Raw genomic sequence first — 20,089 nt, 5'->3', positions numbered from 1 at the left:
GCAGATGTTCCTTCGAGCGCATTCACACATTTTCTGGCTGCAAACGTTGGCCTCACGAAGCCAAAACGTATGAATAAATATCTTAGTTTCATTTAGTAGCTATTTAGGATGTTGAAAGCATTAAGGGCCAACCAAGATTTTGACATTTGTTAGTGCTAACAAGCGTTTTAAGTCACTTTGGTGCGACTGCTTTATCGCAAGTGCACTGCGCGTGCAACTGACAATGCATATGAACAAGAATGTTGGCATACTTGCACGCCCGAATGTTTGTTTTAGTGTGCATATTCTCACATTAGCAAGCATGTCTGATCGAACCTGTTCTGCTCTGAAGACATATTGTGCCCAACATCTGGCATTGAAAGTTTTACGAAAATAAGATAATTTATTGTTTGGCCATTAATGTGCTACATGCACGTGGCCAATTTTACACTGCAGTTTTAATTTCGCTTTCACGTGTGTACGCATGCATGCAAAGAATCACAAACGCAACAGACACAGTTGTATTTACTTTATTTAATAACCCATGAATTCTCTAAACTATGTAAACCCTGTAGATTAGGTCATATGTAGTATATGTAGTGTATCACACGTGTGACGTAAAAGGCAGCTTCATTTTTTTTTTTTCTTATTGGAGTCCTTGTGAGCACTGCCTTTTATTGTGGATGAGTGATGAATTATGACTAGTCACGTAAACCTTCAATTGTTCGTACCAGTATGCACCTGCTCTTTTGTTGTTTTTTTTTCATTCAACTAAAATCGAGGGAATCGGTAAAGTTCTTTTGCAGGAATGTGCATGCTTTTAACAATCATTGCATGTTTACATGCAAAAAAAAAGAAAAGGAACATTGTAGCAAAACGACCAAGCATGTATAATACTACCTAAGTGTTAAGAAATTAGTATCATCCAGCTAGCACATTCAAGAAAAATAAAATGCTGCACAACACTTTTGCCTCAGCGTGGATGCTCTGCTGAAACGAGTGGAAAGAAATTATGTATTCCAGTGCATGATTCACAGCCTCCACGGAAATCATGCTCAGCTGAAGTCTTAGCACTACTCATTGCACCAATGTACACAAAGAGGAATGTGATGTGAACCGCACGGTGAACGTTCTAATAAGCCGTGTTACAGTGAGACTGCCCTTCAGTTTTCCTAGGCAGGTCTTGTAAAAACTGCGCACTCTTCCTGCGCATACGAGGAACAAGCAATAAAACCAGCAGTTGCGTAGCGTCACCACAAGCAAACAATGGAAGCAAGCTAACGTGACATTGTGAACACCCCAAAAGCCCACACCTGCTTACACACATTGCAGAATGCCTCAGTCCTAAACAACCTGATAAAGCTGCTAGAGATCCTGGTAACTTCTTCGGAGCATTCAAGAGTGGCCAAAGCTGTTCTCCGAAATGACCACTTTCTGCAACATCAGTCTTGGTGCTTGCCAACTACTTACTTGGTCCAGAAGAAGAAACTGGGATGAAAGCAATTTGTGGGCGAGCATACTTCCTGTCTGCATCAATTTCATGTAGCGCATATTAGTCTGGTGAGTAAAGATGTAAATGGCAGGTGCAATGTTGAGAAAAAGACGGCAGTGTAAATGGGAGATTGAGTAAGGGAGACTAAGATCACTAAGAGACTTAGAGGTTATGTGATGTGTAGAACATACAACAGGCAGCTTATCAGCGTGACAGAACGGAAAACACACTTGAAGGTGGCAGACAATTACAGTCCGATGAGACTAGGAAATTTGCAGGCTTAGCGTGTATTTCATTGATATAGGCAAGAAGTAATTTGGCGATTTTTGGGAGAGGCCTTTACCCTGCCGTGGATGTTACGACGACTGGTGCAGTGATGATTTACCTAATGCCATTCACAAAATATTCAGATGAAATTATTTCACAATTGCTGCCCTTTGCAGTTGCCCATGCTGTGTGTCACATTGCATAAAAAATGTCCGATGGAACCTCATCTATATGTCTTGAGAAAAAAAGAAAAGGGAATAACGCACATGGGAAAGCACATTATATGGGAAAAGTTACGAGCTGAATTGTGTGATCAGTGGGGCAAGTTTAATATGTTCTACACTGAGAACATACTGGAAACGTATGGTTGAGCTTCCACTGTATCGCATGAAAGTGGCCCTTCCAGAATACAGCTTTTGGCCTCCTTCCCACAACATGCAAATGCTAGACAGACAACACTGCATTGGCAGAAGTGCAACAAAGCCACAACATTATGGTATAACTATCTGTGGTAAAAAAGAACACAGTAAAAACCACGGAGGTGATTAACAGAACTTCAATAGTGCATGTAGGAGACACTTGATGTGTAAAATAATATGTTTCATAACGTCTTGCTGGCCGAAAATTAATGAAAACTCTGAATTTATATATATACTGGGTGTCCCCTGTTACTTGAACCAAGCTTTGAAGATATGTAAATACCACGTAGATGGACAGAACCAAAGTAATGTTGCTTGTCTTGTCGCTTGGAGATACTCAATTATTTTTTTTTGCATCCTGCCTAATTACATAATTAGACTTCATTAATTAAACAACTTCTCAAATATTATAATTCGATGAAAAGCATCACTGAGAAAATTGTAGAGCAACATAATATCTCTCGAATAAGTTTTATGCTGCTCAATACGTGCTACACAAGAGTGTTTTTCCAAGCATGAGAGCAGCTCATGAATATACGCAATGTTCCTCGAGCAGACAGTTATATGGCAGTTTTTCGTGTATTTGGTGGCTTCTTTCATGCTTGGAAAAACACTTTTATGTACCACGTATTGAGCAAGAGAAAGCTGTATCAGGGGTTTGTCACATTGCTCTGCAATTTTCTCATTGACACTTTTAATCTAATTATATGAGAAGTTGACTAATTAATTAGGAATAATTGTGTAAATAAGCAGAATTAAAAAAAATAATCTCAGTATCTTCAAGTGATGGCAAACATCATCACAACATCACTTTTGTTCTGTCCAGCTATGTGGCATTCGCATATTTTTAAAGCTTGGCTCGAGTTACATGGGACACCCTATATACAAGCAGAAGCCTCCCCGTAGAAGAATGACAGGACACTGTTGCGTTGCTGCAAACATCATGGCTTCAAGGACAAAGAAGTAAGCCAAACTATGTTCGTGCTATGACCGACATTGCAAAGCCCACACTGTCCCAACAAATTTCATTTTTCACACTTACTAGTACCACACAGACAAACACATTTTCATTCATCTTTGTGGTGCCGGCAGTCATGGTTGCTTCCAGCTTTCTTAGTTCGTCATCCCAATTTAATTTTCCTTCTGTTATGTGAAGATGAAAGTATATCGCTTCATGCTTTAAAATGTTTCTGTGCAAAGACAATGCTATAACTAAAATTCCCTATCTGAAAATTTTCATGCCTTTTAGAAAGCAGAGACAGAAAAAAATCTAATTTTCACTTGAATGCTGATTTTTAAGGAAACAGCCTTCCAACAATCACCCGATACCAAGTGACAACATATCTTGCAACTATTTGCAGCCACTCAATCAACACTCTGAAAGTAAACAGCATGCATAGCTGCAATGTGTAGATTAGTCACTCATGCGTTAGCAAAGTGGTATCTCTTGTTTGGCACAAACGGTAAGTGCAGCGACCAAGTTTACTTTGTGACCTGCAGGTAAAACCGAAAAGCGTGTGAGGCTGCCAGACCCCACATGTTCGTACCATGCGAACTTGTTTGCAGATGCTTGCAAAAGTTCTTGGAACCTGTAAGCCATTGCCGAACTGAATTTTTACATCTAGTCTGGGAATTCTGCATAGTGTGCCCTATTGAAGCTCTCCGTCCTTACCTTTCTATTACTCAGTTGCGTCAAATGCACGGCCTCAGTTTCCCACACGGCAGTCAAAATTAGAATCTTCCTTAATTGGCTTAAGCACTGCTCTTATGAGCAGGCAGACAGCAGATGTTGAAAGTTGTGTGCTTTCTAGCAATAATGCGTACAAAATATCTGAGAAAGCAATGGAACAGTGCACGACCAACTTTCTTCCGGTATCACTTCTGCAATACAGGAAGCTATGGTCACACAAATGAGTGCACCGTGAATTACTCCTCCTTTTTCTCGCATTACTCCCACCCTGGTCAGACCACAAGAAAATTCAGCTCTTTTGTGGCTCCCATGTTCACAAGACTTGCACGAGCACCTGTGCATTCCAAACTGGGTGCTCTGGCAAGACAGCTGCACTTCTGCACTCTTCGTGCAACAACAGGCCCCACACTTATCACAGGGTGTGGACCTCAACACTTGCACATAATGCCCCTGATTGCTGAAAACAACATCCGAACAGACGTGCATGCCATCTGAGCATGGCTGACTGTAGAGTGGACTCAAGACACAAATTGTGAGAGGCAAACACACAAGAGTAAGAAGAACATCCAAATTTGACCATGACAAAGCTGCTGAAGAAAGCAAAGGAGGTAGACCTTGATTAACGAGACTGTGCGGTGGCCAAGTTATGTTACACGCCTGCAAGTATGTTGCAAGTGTTTTACAAATGTTGAATTTCAAGTGCCTCGCAGAAGTCATTTTGCATGAATTTAATCTCTTCCTACTCAAAAGTCATTTGCTATAACACAGGAATATCATGACATAGTGGCGTAAGTGGACATGACACATGCTTTTGATAGGCAAGCATACTTGTGCAAGAACAAGGGCTTGGTGACAATTAGAACCGGCTACTGTAAGCCACCAGTTAACAAATCAGCTCATCAGTTTTGTTTACTTACATGCATTATCTTCAAGAGAATGAAAAAAAATAAAATAAGAACTACTACTTTCATATCCAATAGTTTACCCAGGATGTCCACACTATGCAAGTGAAGTCATACCAGACAGTCACAGGTTAAGGTGTCTGGGGTGAAGAAGCACATTCAATCACTCCAGCAGTAAAGAACCTTATTGTGCTTGTTTACAGTCACTCAGCTGCACTGTTACTGCACTGTTATATTTTGTTATTTAATAATGTGACTAAGCATTTTGTCAATAACTTATCTGGCTTACTGCCAGCAAATGAAGTTTACTCAATGCCCTCTGCACAATAAGGTCAGCTACTTGAACATGCAGGCTACCTTCAGACAAGCTTTCAGAACTTGTCCGACTCAATAATAATTTGCAAATAAATTATGCAATGGAATTATTAGAAGGTTAATTGACCAATCACTTGGCTGTAGTAAGAGCATGCAGGCATTGCCATACAAGCAAAGAAAAAAAAGGAATGCAATGAATGAGAAGAAAAAGGAAGTTTAACACAGTTGTTGATAAAAGTCATTGCACGGAACTATAACGTGAAATTTACCTGTCTTCGCAAGTATGCTGGTGATGGTATGAAATTGCGCGGCTATGCAATGCACTATATGTAGAACTCAGGTTGATAAAAAAGGTAAAACGATGTAAGATGAACACAAATGGCAAGCATACACTAGCTGCACATTACGATGCCAGCAAATAGCAAGCTACAGAAGGCAAATGAATAGGTGATATAACGCTGCTGTAACATTCAGTAAAATGCTGCTTAGTTATAACAATAAAATGGGGCTCTTAAAGGCCTCATTAGCTTGCAATAATAGTAAAAAAGAAACTGACATTATGCTACACTTCGATACTTTGCGCTGCCTCAAAAGCCAATAACACATATGCGCTTCAAAGAGGCTGCAATTCTAAGGTCCACAAGGTGTCGCATTGAAGACCCATCATATCAGTGTAACGCAATAAACAACAGCTGCAACAGTGAAGTCATAAGAGATCATCGCACGTTGGCTACCGTTTGATATGTAGCAGTGACATTTTCGATCCTTTAAAAGCAGCAGAATGTGAATCATGTGAACCACCTCTTCTCCCTCTCTTTCTTGTTTTTTTTTTTCCGCTACACCTATACAACAGTCTCGCAACAAACAACAGTAGTATGTGTATTGTGTCGTTAAACTTACACGAGTCTGGAACAAGCACTGCACTTCACTCGCCGACGCAGTGCTGGGCCCGTGTGCAGAATTTTGACAGGTCTACAGCAAAGACGTTTTGCTGCCGCACCAGAAGTGTACAGTACTGTATAAAAAAGATGCTAATGCTATAGACAATGTCAAGATTTCACGCACCGGCGCAGCAAGCACACACCTCTCCTTCTGTGTGCATCAGCCTGCTTCACTCAAAGTGGGAGAAAAAAAAAGGGGGCAGTGCTCCCGGGTAACTAAAGGAAAGGAGTGAACTCTGCAGATGAGGCCAGCAGCTCTGTCACATCTGTATAAAATGATAATGTGAAACCAGCTATCCAACAGTTGGTGGCCCTCTTCCAAAACGGCTACAGCAAGTTCACGTTCGTGGCCGAATGTTACTATGGCCACAAACACGATTCCACAACAGGCAAAATCTTAATGGTTGATTGACTGACTCGTGAGATTTAACATTCCAAAGGAGCACAAGAGTTCAAGAGTTGTGAGTGGGGCTGTAAGAGGAAGGCGCAGGATTAACTTTGAGCATCTGGGATTCTTTAACGCATGCTTGAAGTTTGGTACATGAGTGTACGCACATTGTCTCCCCGTTTGTGTGCGGCCTTGGCAGCTATGAATCGAACCCACAACACTGTGCTTGGCTGAGGAATGCCATAGCCATTAAACCACCATAGTGGGTGCATGTAACCCACAACCCCACTTTGTACTTCTTAAATACTTCTGGCACCAGCAATACGAAAATACAGAAACCCAAGTCATCCAACTAAGGCTGCCATCTTGACGCTAAACAATTGCCACAAGCTAACTCCATCACTTTCTGGAATGCCAGGAAAACTACCCTTTGTGAAGACCTTTCATACAATATTGCACAAGGACTGAGCTAAGCTTGCCACTCCGGTCATTTTGGGTGAAGCAGGCTGTTGCAGTGGCAGTCATTAACACATGAAGCATGTTTTCCAACAATTCGCGCAGTGTATAAATGATGCGCGAAAAGGATGACATGATTCCTGAGTGAAAGCTAACTTTCTGGAACGAGAAACTGGCTCATCCATTTCTAATAATGACAACACCGGCAATAAACACACTCTGGTAAAGAAAAAAAAAAAAGGAAGAGAGAAGCTCATTCCATCCATGCTCCTTTTTGTAAGCAACAAAAATAATGGCGAGTAGATGGGCGATGCCATGGAGCAGTGCACAGTTCGTACAATGTACTGCTGCACTGCATTCCTTGATTTCCATAACTTTGGCCAGTTCACTGCCGGGATGCCCCTCTGGCCTGAGCAAGCAAGGCATTGCGGGATCGGTGAGCAGGCAGTCACTCATGCCCTCTGACCCCGTTTTGATAAAGAAGTCCACAAAGTCACTTAGAAACATACAGAGGCACTCTGGTGGTCGCGGTTGTGGGGAACCGATGTCGTTGCACAACAGCTGTTCTTCGTATTGCAGTGCGCAGTCAATGAATTATTTCCGTGCACACAGAGGCAGCAGAAATGCAATGCTTTGACACACTCATAACGCCACTCGAGGCAAGATGCTTTCAGCAACAGAGAGTAGTGTGGAGCTAGCATTTGAGACGCTTGAGGGGAAAAGAAAAATAAGACGCACAATAAAAAAGAAAGAAAGAATACCTCACTGACTAGCATCCTGCAACATAAAACATCTGATTAACTTGTATTGCCATGCTATTCTGCTTAATGCAGCATAATTTAAAATATTGCGTGGGTTTTGAAAACACGCATCAATTGATCTCCTGTCAACCTCTAGTCTTTATGCAAGCAGAGAAGCTTTAATGCAGCGAACCTCAAGGGATTCTCACGAAGCTATAGAAATTTGTTCAAGTGAGATGTCAGTATGTGAGCATGCCATCAGCATGGGGGGATGGTGACGCCGTTCACAGTTCTGAGAGTTTGGTAATGTGGCCTTCAGTCAAGTGGTGCTTCACTGTACATAGAAAAGTGAAGAATGTATGATCGAGGACTCCAAAGCTAGGTGCTATCTGAAATGTCTCATCTGGCAGAGCAAAGCAGTCCTTAAAATGCCCTCAGGCTACAGTGCCAATTTGATTTGCTTGATGGCACTGTTTTGTTTTACTGTCACCAATTTATGAAAAGCTGTGAAATCCATTTGGCAAAAACGATGGACAGGGAACATGACACATTTGAAAAGCGAAATCACTGAGAGTTGGCTGCTGAGCACTGACTATCTTGGAAGTGTTTTTATGCATTGAGAAGTTCTCCAAACAGTTGCTCTATTATCGAGGTCCCAAGAGGCAAGCAATTGGTGCGGAGATTGTTACAGTGGCACCCAAAAGATTGGATATCTCATGTTTAACCAAACCATGTTAAACGAACAAACATAATCGGCCTGTTTCTTAGCTTATGACTGCTGTTCACAGTGGTAATGGCCCAAGTAGCCAAAAAATGACACAAAATTCAACATTTGTCCATTTTCTCCACTAATCCTTCCACTAAGCTGACCTCCTCCTGCCAAAGAAATGAACAGAATACCCCCACCAGTCTACATAACATACTCAAGTATATATGAGCATTAAATTATTGAATACAAGAGTGCTAAAGCTTAAGTCAAGTGACAAAGCTAGAATGACTAGCACTAAATGCCAATGTAACCTTCACAAACATTTTGCACTTGCATTTCAAAAGCAAATCTACCCAGGAAATCACATAAGCTTGCAAAATAAATAGCTTTTTTTTTCTTTCGCATGTCAACAATGATGACAATACATCCATGAGATAGAAAAAAAAAGAGTTGAGATATCTGCATAGGGCAAAATATACATAGGAAAGCATGTATTAAAAAAAATCCCCGCCCAAGCACTCCATACAGATGGTTAACCAGCGAAGCTGAAATGTGCAGCCCTGGTGTTTAGCACTGAGTTAATTTCGATGATTAATTAAACGTCGGCTTGGTAGGCTGCCAGATCCTCGGTACACAGTTGCTGCTTGCGCTCAGCTGCAGGAGCCTGTTCTTGTGCCTGGGCTTTAGCATCGGCACGGTGTAGACGAGCTCATTCCCGGTTCTGCTCACAGCGTTGCTGATCGAAAGCTGCCTGCTCCTCAGAAATACATAGGACATGTGGCCTACCCATTTTGGAGCCGGAGAGAAACTGCTGCGTGCGCACTCCACTCCGACAGAGAGCAAGGACGTCACTACTGGCACAGCCAATCAGGCGCCTCTCTTTCTACCTTTTTTTTTCGTGCATGCGCATGGGGTTGTGCTGGAGGAGTTTTTGGCGTGCAGGCAACAGATGGATGGACAGACGAATCAGCTAGCCATATACAGCTTCACTGAAACAACGAAGTGCTAAAGGACATAAATCAATTGCGCGTTAAAATGCTTTGCTTATAGTGCTTTGCTGCCAATGAAGGATGAAGTGAGCTGCCTCCTAAGGGCAAAAGGAAAAAATTATTGCGAAAAAACCCCAACTAAAAAGCTAGATTCCCTGAAATGGGAACAATCAAAATTCAATAATCATACATCAACATGGAACAAGTAAAACTGCAGTTTATTGATCAGAGCCTCCCCCCCTTAGTTGTTTTGCAGCTAAAATATTGGTTGTAAGCAGAAGTTAATTTGCGCCTAAATGTCAGGGCAGAACTTTAATGCACAATTTGTGACCGATTAAAGATTCATGGCTTCTAACTTCTTACATTCCAAAGCAAAAGTGGGGCAATGAAAGGTACTATTGCAGAGTACTCCGGAATAATTCTGACTACCTCGGGTTCCTTTAACACACAACCTAAATCTAAGTACGAGTGGCTGCTTTTACAAAATGCTGCTGCCGTGGCCTGGTTCGAACCAACAAACTTGCGTTTATGTGATCAGATGACTTAATCTGCATTCATGAAGGAAATCTGGCTGACACTTGGACGTGCACAAATTGCACGACAACTGATCTGATAATAGGAGTACAGTACAACCTCATTTGTACATTGCAGAAAGAACTGTGAGAAAGAAACATACTAACCAGGAAAACGTACAATCCAAAGTCACTAACAAATTTGGCAGACTCGATTGTAGTTGACATCTACGTCTTGCGAAACATTGCAGCACGAGACGCTGATGCACATTGGACTGGTAGGGCCCGAGAGAACCACGACACATCTTGTCATTTTACTATTGCATGGTGTTTTAGGATTGCGATGCCACTGGAGTGAAACATGAAGCCCACTTCATGTGCCTGCTACTAGGGACTGCCAGTGCACTTGAGTGTCACCTCTTAAAATCTTAAAAGCATACAGTAAGCGTCCAAAGGCACTGTGCCACACACGCTGTGGAACAGATAGGTGAAGATGCCTATCGCAATATGGTTGGCGGTGATAGCTGTGAATCTGACGTGCAACTATCCAAGAAGAGATTTGTTGCTATTGTAAAAGGAAACTGAGCACGTGCGGCATTTTCACGTGACACAGGCAGGAAAGTACTGTGGCGAAGCTGCCGCGGCGAGCGTCTACTGCTTTCGATCGCGCATGCCTCGCGTTTTTGCTTGTTCACATGGGATCCAGCAGCTGGGAAACATATCATATGATCACACTTTGGTGATGCGCTGAACATCGGTGGCAAAAGATTGCATTTTCCAGGAACATATTTAGCGGCAAAAATAAAGTGTAACTGTATTGAATCATTTTTTGTATTCTCGATGGCGAATGTTGGCGCCAGGTAATCATACGAAACAGGATCGTATCAACAAGGTTCTACTGTACTTAATATTGCCGGTGTGGTAATATGAAACTTACATTTAGCAGGAACAAACGAGCATGAGCGATGCCGCCATAGTCTACACTGCAAAAGAGTGATTCAAGCTGCCTTGTCCACAGAGAGGTTTTGGTGACAGCAAGAAAGCAGATTCAGCAAAATGCTTTTGATGCATCTTCTTAACACAATGAGAGCTCATGTGCCAAGAGACTGTAGCTTAATAGAATATCAAGGCCAACATCTCAGGGCTGCCACCTTAACATGACAATACTAAGACGGTCTACTTGCATCTTACAAGTTTCGGTCTTCTCTCTGGAAAAGCTTCGAATCACCGAATCAAAATTTGTAAAAGCAGGCACAAAAATGTGCGGAAAAGCATTGCATTTCTGCAGCCCGGTTGCAGTGGTCTGCTCTTTTTTCAGAGCACGATGGCACAGATGGCGCCGCTATTTCTGTTGTCTTCATGACGTCGGGCAGAGTGGGCGAGTCCCCGTCTGTGTGGCACAATGACATACAGCTGGCTGATTTGGATCCCCAGTGGCTGTGGGCATGGCCACAGCTGCAGTGGCAATGGTATCACTGGAAGTGGAACAGTCCGTGAGGGGTGTCGGCACCCCCCTTGTCAGCTCGTCAGTACACCCAGGAGACTGGCACCCACTGAGGACTGTTGTCCAGGGCCTCCAGTGTGGTCTCCAGCGTGTGGATGGTCTCCTCGATGTCGTTGTTCACCACTGTCAGGTCGAAGAAATGGCCGTACGCCTGGCGCAAGAGGTCGCTCTCTTTGGCTAGCCGCTCGAGGCTCCCGTCAACCTGCAGTTTATTTATTTATTCATTCATTAGATTGTACTATAAAAGATTGATCATTTAATTAAGTTTTGGGCTTTCATGCACCAAAACCACGATAAGCTTATGGGGTGCGTTGTAGGGAACTCCATATAAATGTTGACCACCCGGGGTTCTTTAATGTGCACCTAAACCTAATTACATATGCATTTTTGCATTTCGACCTCATCGAAATGCAGCTGCCGCGGTCGGCATTGAACTTGAATTGTCGCTGATACAATAAGCTGGTACAACAATAAGCTTGAATTGTTGTACAGACCTTTCTTATATTTGTACTGCGTTTTTCCCCAAGTGCACACCTAATGTCATGGCTGGCTGGCCCCCGGCATCATTATTCTGTCGATAGACAAGCCAACTCATCGAAAATGAAAGCGGAGGCAGCGCCATTTTTTCTACTCACTACAAGCGAAGGCTTACCTGCACATTGCAAGTTAGAAAAGACTTGTAATAGAAAAACATGTACTGCATTTCAATACTGATAAAAGACCAGGAACTGTGTACACTAGTAGAAGGTCACGTGATAGGTCACTTATGCACCTTCATGTTATTGCCGCATGGGATGCCCAAGGTAATTTTTTGTGACCTTTAAAGATATAAATTCACATTTGGCCCCTTTGTTTCCACCCGACTGACGCTCCGCAGCCCTTGGTGTTCTACAGCACATTTTCCTGCTTCATTGAGCGTGTTTCGCGTTGTAAGGAAGTTGCTCTAAAATCTGCTACAAACATCGCATTTACAAAATGTCAGAGTCATTTGTTCAGAAAAAGCTTCCACGTTGGATGCAGTAAAAAACAACAACAAAAAAACTAGGTAGCGAGCATAAAAAAGTTTAAGATGTGCAGGAATGCAGAGTGAACTTGTGCGTTTTTTGCACTGAAGACCTCTCTTGCACTTTTGAACTTGGCCCTTGAAAAATATGAGCTGAAAAAAATAGGCCCACTTGGAAGCCTGTATGCTTTCTTTTGAGCCTGTTACTCTGGTTACAATGGCTATCGCGACAGAGTGAAGTCTGGCGAGCAGGAAGCTTTCCATTGTTTTACAAACAACTCCTGCTGAAAGTGTAGACAAATATGTCCATCTATCGTGCGAAACCTAAAACAACTAGAAAATTGCCTGCAATGTGCTATCATCTATGAAAAATAGCCAGAAACAGCAGTTCTTTGAGCGGCTGGCGAATCACCGGTCACTCCCACTTCGGCCTTGGCCATCGCAGCCGGCAGAGCGCTGGTTGTGGTAGCGATTGGGTTAATGAGACAAAGAGGGCTCGTTTTAGCTAATACGCTAGGCTGTCTTTCCATGAGTGGGGGTTATCTCGATTCATGTTCTAAGCGGTTGTCTGTCCCTTTAACAATCGCTTTATCAGAAAATACAGCCTTTTTACAAAAAGCAGCTGCCATTAACTTATTGTTTATATATCATAACAACAACAGTAGCACCCCCACAATGCGCTGTCATGCCGCTTGTGACTTCTGTATGTTACTATATGGCAACAACATGCATTGGACTGTGTATCAAGCAAGTAAAGAAGTGTAACTGAGAAACTAAAAAGGTTCCATTATGACAACTCAGTTCAAGGTCAAGCTGAATGCATCGTACCAAGCTGCCACAAAGCTGACACCAAGTTATTACAGGCTGCTCACATATTTTAGATGCATTCATAGTCACCACTTGGTCTGAAAAGAAAGTCAACGACTGTAATATGATGTGTATTTATGGAAAAGATAAACATATTCCATACAGAGGATTTGAAATCCAAGCATTCAGTTTCACAACCTTTTTTAACAGTGACTACTTATTCTTTTTCTCAGTGACCAAATAAAACATGGCAAAGCCTGTCAGAGGCAACCACAGCCTAAACAAGCTGCTTCACTTGTTGAATACGCATAAATCAATTCAATGCACTTCAAAGACACAAAACAGCCCTGAAACGGAAATGTGTTTAGCTCACTGTGAAACGAAAACAACACTTGATAAAGTGCTTACAGGATAAAAAATGAGCAGTCTGATCGCTATTATGAATTCGTTCATGAATAAAGCTGTGGCCTGGTGAAAGGATACTTACGTCATGCATAGATGTTAAGGAAGGTGCTGCTATGAAGACCACATATGGTGCATATTCCCCAGTGCGAAGGATCTTCAGTGCCTAGAGAAGAAAAAGAAGTCATCTCTTATGTACATCAAATGGGGCACGGTTTAAAAAAGACAGCCATGAAATATGATGTTCAAGTCATCTTTTCAGCAAACGACTTGCTGAACAAGATTTGCAATCTTGTCAATAGACCTAAACAGGCGTCCAAGGCTATGTGCTGCGGCAAACACTCGGGGCAGCTCGTGGCATGCTCAGTGGGAGTGGTCTACATCCTTCCACTTCCATGCGGCAAAAAGTACTTTGGGCAGATGGGACGCTGCCTTAACATCCGCCTTAGGAAGCACCAAGGTGCGATCAGGAATGCAACAGGCTCGAATCTGGCCGCGCATTGTAGAGATTGCTTATGCAAACCTTTGTTTGAACAAACCGGAATATTGTAAAAAAATATGAATCAAATCAACCACGAGATTGTGGAAGCCTACTTCATGCATGTGAACTCAGGCGCATGCGTCAGCCAGACTTCTATCGCTCTGCAGGATAAAGAAACTGAGTTATTGAATGGCAAGATAGGCTAACACCCCTTCACCCTCGTATGCGCCACTTTACACGCATTTACATTTTCTGTATATTTTAGTCACTTGTTTGCAAAAATAAACCAGTTGTTAGTATAACTGCGTTCGTATCGTGTACTTCCTTTTGTCTTTCGTCCAGGTTGCACTGCCCACTCCTAGGAACATGTTCAATCACCAACTCACCCAGCTTGCCGTGTTAATTTATTGCTGTAAAACATAATGTTGCCGAATGCTTTGAAAAGCTTCCTGTAGCTGTTCGTACAGCACCAACCTGCGGCTCGACGTCGAGGATGGCAACTTTCCCCTGGGCATGGATCTTGCGGATGGTGTCCAGCTTGGTGCCGTACATGGCATCCTCGTGGGTGCCGTACTCCAGGTACTCGTGCGACTCAATGTCCGACACCATCTCCTCATGCGACACAAAGAAGTAGCTGCGCCCGTTCTCTTCACCCTTGCGCGGAGGACGCGTCGTGTCTGCAAGAAAGGCGATTCAAATCAAATGCAACTACCTACTCATTGTGCTACTATGCAGCTCATAGTTGTACTACAAATTCTATAATATGTTTGCATGAATGACCAGGAGACTGTTCCATTGCTGTCTATAGCACATTCAGACACGCACCTTCAACATGCCAATGCTGGGCGCATGACAACAAAATGGCTCCTATGCAAGAGAACCTAAATTGGCTTTTGCATTTGTAGCTCATTTCTTTAAGCATGGCTGCTTTGCTGACAACGTCATCCAGCAAATGCAACATAACATGTCCAAGCATCGCATTACACCACAGACACATACATACTTGCCTTTAAGCAGCAAGAGTACCTCACATGAAGCATTTTACCCATGGGAAAATTTACTGTTGCAATCCTCTTACTTGTACCTCTCTGTCTCTGTACTAACGCTTATTTGTACTGTATTTTTCTATCAAGGCTGTACTGAGGCTCCTGGGTGAGCTTCTGTACCTCTGCTGCTTTGTATTTTCTTTACCTGTTTTCATAAATTACAGTGGACATAGGAAATGGTCCAGTAGTAACTGTTGCTGATGTATTATCAGTTCTTCAACTGCTGCTGTGAAGCTACCCAGAGAGGAAGAAAAATTGGATAATGATGCTAGCTGTGTATCAAAGAGAGAGAGAGAGAGAGAGAGAGAGATAGGGAGAGAACATGCCTCAATGCAAAAGTTATAAAGTTATCACAGCACAAAAATTCTGAAAAACTAGATTTTCCCTGCTGCTTTTCCATGCAGCCAGTAACCTAGATTAGAGCACTGCACGGGCTGGTTTCTCAGGCCCGGCCCGAGCCCGAAAGTACCATGTGTTGGCCCACCCGAGTACAGTCCGATGATCTTAAACCTGGCCTGTACCTGGCTCTGCCCGACTTGGCACGGCCCGGTTATGTTCGACCCATTTGCTGTTGAGCCCTATACAAAGCTAGGTCAAGTTCTCAGTTATTGTGAAGATACTGTCATACCAGAATTTATTTGCTACCATTTTATTTATGTACCCTAAACCTTGCTAAAAATTTATTTCATTTTTGTTTTTCCATTAACATGATCATGCACGGGCAGTGCAAAGCGGCACATCAATGATCCCTGTCGAAAATCTACATACACTTGAATCTCGCTATAACGATGTTGAAGGGTGAGACAAAATTCTTTCTTTATATACGTTGCTTCGTTATATCCATTATTGCCAGTTACTGCAATATATGCCCAATGGTGCGCACGATTGTAATCATGGAAATAAGAAGACAGCTTTGCGGCCCGTGGAACAGCTACACGACCCCACATGCAATGAAATTTGAACAAAACAACAACAAATTCTTCGGCATGTGCAACACGCAACTTCTTAGCACCTGACGAAACAGCCTTTAGGTAGCTGCCTTCTGTTTCAATGTGATCATCTGTGGCATCAGCATTTCACTTGGCTCGTCGTGGTTGAGCAACATGTGGCTCGCAGCACAGTGCTCCGCTGCGCGATCTAAAAGGCAGGTGAACTTCGCTGCACCAGCTGACTCGGCTGGCTCGTCGCCTCCGAGACCACAGGAGCCAATGCTATCTCAGAGGCCACACCCACCTGCCAGCCCGCATGCCCCACCTCCACGGAGAAGTAGTGAATGCACTAATACTGATCTTGTGCACCAACGTGGCCTGGGCGTGACCCCGAGATGGCGCCGGAGAGATTTCGCACAGGCATGCGTGCAGTACAAGGAAATGCACCAACGCACCGCTGCGCGTTAGATACCGCAAGAAACACATTGCTGCCAGTATTAATGATCACCACATGGTACAAAATGGATGCTATGAAGTGAGGCGGCGTGCCAAGAATATGTGAGAAATGTGCTTCTTTCAGTTGTTGCCTTATGCTAAATTTTACAACCTAAAAGCTTCGAGGTTGGCTCCTGCTGGCTGTCGGAATGCTGTGTGCAAAAAAAATTTGCTGCTCAATGTGTTCTTGCGATGTGTCACACAAATGGGGCACACAAAACAACAGAAAAGACGAAGATGTGCCTTCGACTCCTCTGTCGTCTTGCATGCCCCGTTTGCACAATGCATCATGTAATGCAGCACAAACTAGCCCGTCAGTCTGTGATTTTGCTCAATGCGGCACTCACGTGGAATGGGATATGCATATTTGTTCGGGTAGCTGGCAATGAGGGTGTTTTTGATGTGTCTTCGGCCGACACCATGAGCTCCTGCAATGAGAAGAAATCGAAAACGGAAAGTCAAAGCTAAGCACCTTTTTCACTGCTTTCTTAATGCCAATTCTTTAACTGACACAACTACTTCTAGAGTGCTCTCAGTTACGAGACTAGTTTTCTTACAAACACTCCAAACTTGCATCAAATAGTGTAAAGTGCAGCATTTTTTTTAATGTCGTCGTTCTACACTTTAGCTATTCACAAGACTGCAAGGTACTGCAGATTTTGTACCTACAAAAGTGACAGAAAGAAAAGAAAAAGCACAAAAAACAACCACAGTTAGATTTGCTTTTTTAGATATGCAAGCCCTAGCTCAATTCTCAGTTCATTTTCTTTTCTTTGCACTATGCTTTTAGTCAGACTCTAAGAAAAGCTTGCATTATTTGGGGCTTATCTTGTCCCCAAACAATCATCATGATCTATCTTGCATGCCTTTCTTTTCTTTAATGCTGTGTGCCTGGTAATTCCACGTCACAAACAGCATGCGTAAGTATTATAAGTATGACATACCATTTATGACAGGAAAGTAGCAAGTGCAGACTTTTCAAAAAACGAAATGCAACCAAGACAGGTGACAATTATTGTTTGAGGACAAGATACGCCCCAAAGGGTGTACCCTTTTTTTTATAGCGCATACAATACAATATCATGTGGCACGAACCTAGAAACCAATTAAATTAGGTACCTAGCACACACATAGATTCTAAGAAAAAAAAGGGAAGAGAGAGCAATGGGTACAAGCCACCTCCCTTCCCCCCTCAGAAGGAAAACAACAAAAAACAGCAGCCATGCGCTACATTTGGCAGAAACACTAAACATTAATATTCAATGCGTAACACTGCAGTGAATCCAGAGATGTAGCCTGCTCTAGCCTTTGTCAGGAGTGCTGACATAACATTTTTGACTTTTTTTTTTTTTGTTAGATGCTGGTCCATACCCTCTCTTAACATCATGACGCAATGACTTGTCCATTTTCCACATTTCCTATTGTCTGTGCTGTTTTACCATAATGTATGTAAACCAACAAGTTCTCTCTTAACCCTAAATAAATAATAGCAAATGTCAACACACTTCAAATAATTGACTACGGTACTTGCTTCAACAAAACAGTTTTGGTTTTGGTACCAAGGCGGTGGATGTATCATAACACTATGATGCACTGGCTGTCTCTGCTCCTGCAATCACTGAGGCTTCCACACACAAGTGAAGCCAAAGAAAATGTGCACAGCTCACTTGTTAAATTTATTACAAGATCATGATAACTAGCCTTATTGCGACACAATGTCAATAAATTTTGTGCTGTGTCCTGACATTATGATGATATTATGATAATGTTGATGGCACAAGATTTGGCATATTTAGACCTACTTTGTTTCTTGAACAGATGTCAAGCATGCTTTTGTTATCCTCCATGCAGTGCATTATTGTTGGCATGGGGCGTAAAGGAAATCACAGAGGTGCCGGCAAAAGCATGTTTTAGTTGAGCCACGACCACCCGAGAGAGGTTGCAAGAGGCTCTAAATTTTCCTCGCAATTGTTTGTACCAAGTTGAAGCTCCGAACACGGCTAGTTGTTTACTTGAGGTGAAGAAAAACCCAAACACACCACGATTTCGGCATTGAAAAAGTGACTGTCATTGCTGCAGCCTCCATGCTGTCATTGTTAAAACCCAAGGGAGCCAGACGATGCCTGGACAAGCAAGACTCGTTCTTGGGACAGAAAGGGGTGAGATATTGGAATCGTGTTTAAGAATTCTATATAATAAGTTCCAATACATCGCTGTGCAGGAAATAGATACTGTAGCAGCACACACTAGTCTGTTGCTGCTATCAAGCTCCCGCTGCTTGCATTGTCACCCCCATCGTCATACCACTTACCCAGCAGGACAAGTGTCTTTCGATGAAAGGATGGGAGCCGGACAACTTCCTCATAGGTGACAACATCCAGCTGGTCGAAAGCTGCGTTGTGCTTGGCCAGATACTTGTCCTTGAGGTGTTTCTTCTTGCGGCCGAAGATGGAGCAGTTCACTGTAAGTGTGGACAAAGAAATCCAGCGAGCTCTTATCAAGATATGTGCAACAATGGCTAGAGTTTTGATCATGCATGATCACATGTGAAGGAAAAGAAAATCTGAAGACAGGAAAAAAAGACAGGCACACTCAAACCTCGTTATGGAAAAGTCGCATTGGGCACAAAAATACCCTTGCTACATCTGACATTCATTATAAGCATGTATTCTGTACATGTCGGATATTGTTGAGAAACGTTTTGGTTTTACTTTAATATATCTGATAGTTCGCTCTACCCAGGTTCTTTATGTCATGCTTTGACTTTAACTGCAAAATGTTTTCATTGGGACAACAAGCTGCTGACCGGACAGATTCAAATGCAAGCACACTACGCGTTTCAAAGTCGCGGAAGTTCCTGAACGTGCTTTACAAGTGACTCAGCCAAATGCTCTTATGACAGAAAGTAAGCATACGGGGACAGGTGGATTCAAATTCAAACAAACTGTCTGCCTCAATTTCTGGATGTGCACTTGTCTCAGTAGAAGAAGTGAGGTTTCAGTGTTGCTAGGCGAACAGCAATGCTATGCTGGAGTATATTGGTATAATACTCTTTTAGGACTCTTCCTAGATGTCCAGAAAGAAAACAGAAAAAACTGTTGGTATAGAAAATCAGTGCCAAACTTCCACTTTATGCAAGTGTCCAAGCTGTGACATTGATGATGTCAGTGTGGGATTCTGATAGCGCATTTCCCAGCAGAGCAAGTAATTTCGTGCGACATAAGAAAGTCTTGCCGCACCCCCTTGGTCGTTCTTCGCGTGTTCCATGGCGATGCAAGCCATCCGCCACTCCTGGAGTTCGGGCGAGGGAATGAGCCCGGCCGTACCGTCGGCCGTCTCTTTCTTGGCCTGCCACCAGTTGTGGTCGTCCTTGCTGATCACCTGTTAAGCCCCCAAAGAAAGGGAAAAAGAGGAGGGCAGCACAATGGGTGCGCACACATTTCTTGGTCTCACAGGTCTGCTTTCCTATTTCCTCATACTGCTCGCATGCCAGCATGGAATACGAACATGAGAAAACAAACTGCAAGGAACATTTGTTTCTTACATTTGCCAACATGTGCCATAGCAATGTGATCTATATACACATGCTTTTAGATAGTTTGGGGTCTAAAATACATTTAAAG

General features: G+C 42.9%; 1 protein-coding gene across 3 annotated transcripts in view; it reads right to left on the bottom strand.

Moving 5' to 3' along the window:
- Nucleotides 1-493: 493 nt before the first annotated feature.
- Nucleotides 494-20,089, bottom strand: part of CASK (peripheral plasma membrane protein CASK) — a 494,080-nt gene continuing 474,484 nt past the window's right edge. For all 3 annotated transcript variants that reach the window (XM_050187361.3, XM_055076094.2, XM_055076095.2), the window contains 6 exons: nucleotides 19,706-19,847; nucleotides 18,778-18,927; nucleotides 16,814-16,894; nucleotides 14,471-14,673; nucleotides 13,601-13,681; nucleotides 494-11,505 (listed from right to left, as the gene is read on the bottom strand). In XM_050187361.3, coding sequence (XP_050043318.3) covers nucleotides 11,326-11,505; nucleotides 13,601-13,681; nucleotides 14,471-14,673; nucleotides 16,814-16,894; nucleotides 18,778-18,927; nucleotides 19,706-19,847 — 837 coding nt within the window. In that variant the 3' untranslated portion in view covers nucleotides 494-11,325. The remainder of the gene's footprint in view (nucleotides 11,506-13,600; nucleotides 13,682-14,470; nucleotides 14,674-16,813; nucleotides 16,895-18,777; nucleotides 18,928-19,705; nucleotides 19,848-20,089) is intronic.

The sequence above is a fragment of the Dermacentor andersoni genome, chromosome 2 (assembly GCF_023375885.2).
Source record: "Dermacentor andersoni chromosome 2, qqDerAnde1_hic_scaffold, whole genome shotgun sequence".
NCBI lineage: Eukaryota > Metazoa > Arthropoda > Arachnida > Ixodida > Ixodidae > Dermacentor > Dermacentor andersoni.
This window is presented reverse-complemented; position numbering and strand designations above follow the sequence as displayed.